The following is a 1,812-nucleotide window of genomic DNA, read 5'->3' as shown; positions in this document are numbered from 1 at the left end:
CCCGGGGAGGGGGCAGGAGTGGGGGCCCTGAGCATGGCCGGCTGGGACTCGAGGAGGCCGCCGTCGTTTGTCGGTGTGCAGGCCGCAGAGGCGGAGGCACAGGCCTTGTCTCATGGGCGCCTGTCCACTTCTCCGCCCCTTAGTGGCTCCCAGCGTTGGAGCGCTCTGAGGGGCGAGCCCTTTCGCTTTCCTTCTTTGTCATCTCCTAGCTTCCCCCGCTTCTGTAACCAGGACTCACCGTCTCCCCTCCTCTGCAGAACTACGAACACCTATTCAAGGTGAACGATAAATCCGTGGGTGGCTCCTTCTACCTGCAGTCAAAGGTGAGCGCGGGCAGGGTGGGCCGGGGCATCCCTCACTCCTGGGCGGTTCAGAGCTTGGCAGGAGAAGGGTGCCCAGGGCTCAGGGGGCCCCCTGAACTGCCTGGGCCCTGTGTCACCCTGGATGGTGGCCCCCAGCAGCCATGGCCTCGAAGAGCCCGGACTGCTAGCTGGCGGGGAGCTGGAACCAGCTCCCTGACCTGCCCACGGCCCTCCAGGAAGCCAAAGCAGGACCTGGGGAGGGAGGGGGCGCCCAGCCTAACTGTTTGTGACCCCCTCCCCAGGTGGTCCGAGCGAAGGAGCGTCTTGAGGAGGAACTCAGAATCCAGGCCCAGGAGGACAGGGAGAGACAGCAGCCGCCCAAAACGTGACCGCTTGGTTCCTACCGCCCACCCGCCCGCCTCTAATTTATAGCTCAGTAATAAATGTCTTTTCCGCATTTCTTGAGTATGCATGTCCAGATTCCAGAGGCAGGCCGCTCTTCCTGCCAGCTGTGGGGCTGTGCACGGAGGGGAGGCGGTGGTGTTCACCCGCCCATGGTCTGGCCTCTGACACCCAGCGGGGCCAAGGCAGGCAAGGGTTGCTGGTCGTGCCGTCACGCACCAGACAGAGGAGCCACTCCCGCGCCGCCCTCAGGTCAGCCCTGCCCGCCCCTCTGTGGACGGGGCCCCGGCTCTGCCACAGGCCTCCCTTTGCTGAGCTGGGTTGGGCGGTAGCCCCTCAGTAATGTGGGGAGTCAGCTCCAGGATACAGCGGAGGAAGAGGAACCTTTCCAGCCTGACAGCCCCGAGGAGGCCAGGGAGCCCAGCCCCTCCCAGAGCCAAGGTGCTCGTGGCGGGTGCAGCTGAACCCACGACGTGTGGTCCAGAACCTTCCATCTCAGCACCGCGTGTCCCATCCAGCTCCCAGCAGCAGACGGAGAGCTTGTGGCGCCCACAGGGTTGGGAGGAAGCCCCGGAACAGGGCCTTGGCCTGGGTGGGGGACCCCAGAGCCAGGCATGGGCGGCCGGAGGTGGTCTCCTGTGCGTGGCCAGCTCCTGGCACATCTAAGACAAAGCATGTTTGTAACGCACTTTTATTTCATTTCTTTATAAACTTCCTCTCACATGGAGGAATATATTGTTATAGTCATTAGCTTATCTCTCTTTTCTTTTTTTAAACTCTATGCTAACAGCAATGGAGCCAAGAGGAGGAAAAACAAGCTACGATAGAAAGGCACTTAGAACCTGTTAGAATACTGATATCCTGGAATGTGCAACAACAGACCGACAACAACGACACGTACACCGGCCCCCTCGGGCCTGGTCTATCACCGAGTCACATGCTGAGCTAATGTCGCCTTCCTATGCCCTGTTCCTCTGCTCCTGGGGCTTGAGTCCAACCCCTCGCCCCAAAGGGGACTTAAGGCCTGGGGCCCTTGTAGGGGTGAGGGGCCTGGGTCCGGGGTGGGGCGCGAGGGAAGGAGACCAGCTCCCTCCTGCTCTGCTTGTGG

The 1,812-nt window shown here is 61.7% G+C and overlaps 1 protein-coding gene across 1 annotated transcript in view; it reads left to right on the top strand.

Moving 5' to 3' along the window:
• Positions 1-1,806, top strand: part of PAM16 (presequence translocase-associated motor 16 homolog (S. cerevisiae)) — a 9,209-nt gene extending 7,403 nt beyond the window's left edge. Inside the window, exons 5-6 of the mRNA XM_010840492.1 lie at positions 258-323; positions 605-1,806. Of these exons, the coding sequence (XP_010838794.1) occupies positions 258-323; positions 605-691 (153 nt within the window). The 3' untranslated portion in view covers positions 692-1,806. The remainder of the gene's footprint in view (positions 1-257; positions 324-604) is intronic.
• Positions 1,807-1,812: the final 6 nt, after the last annotated feature.

Source organism: Bison bison, unplaced genomic scaffold (assembly GCF_000754665.1).
Source record: "Bison bison bison isolate TAMUID 2011002044 unplaced genomic scaffold, Bison_UMD1.0 scf7180017864144, whole genome shotgun sequence".
Classification (NCBI taxonomy): Eukaryota; Metazoa; Chordata; class Mammalia; order Artiodactyla; family Bovidae; genus Bison; species Bison bison.
This window is presented reverse-complemented; position numbering and strand designations above follow the sequence as displayed.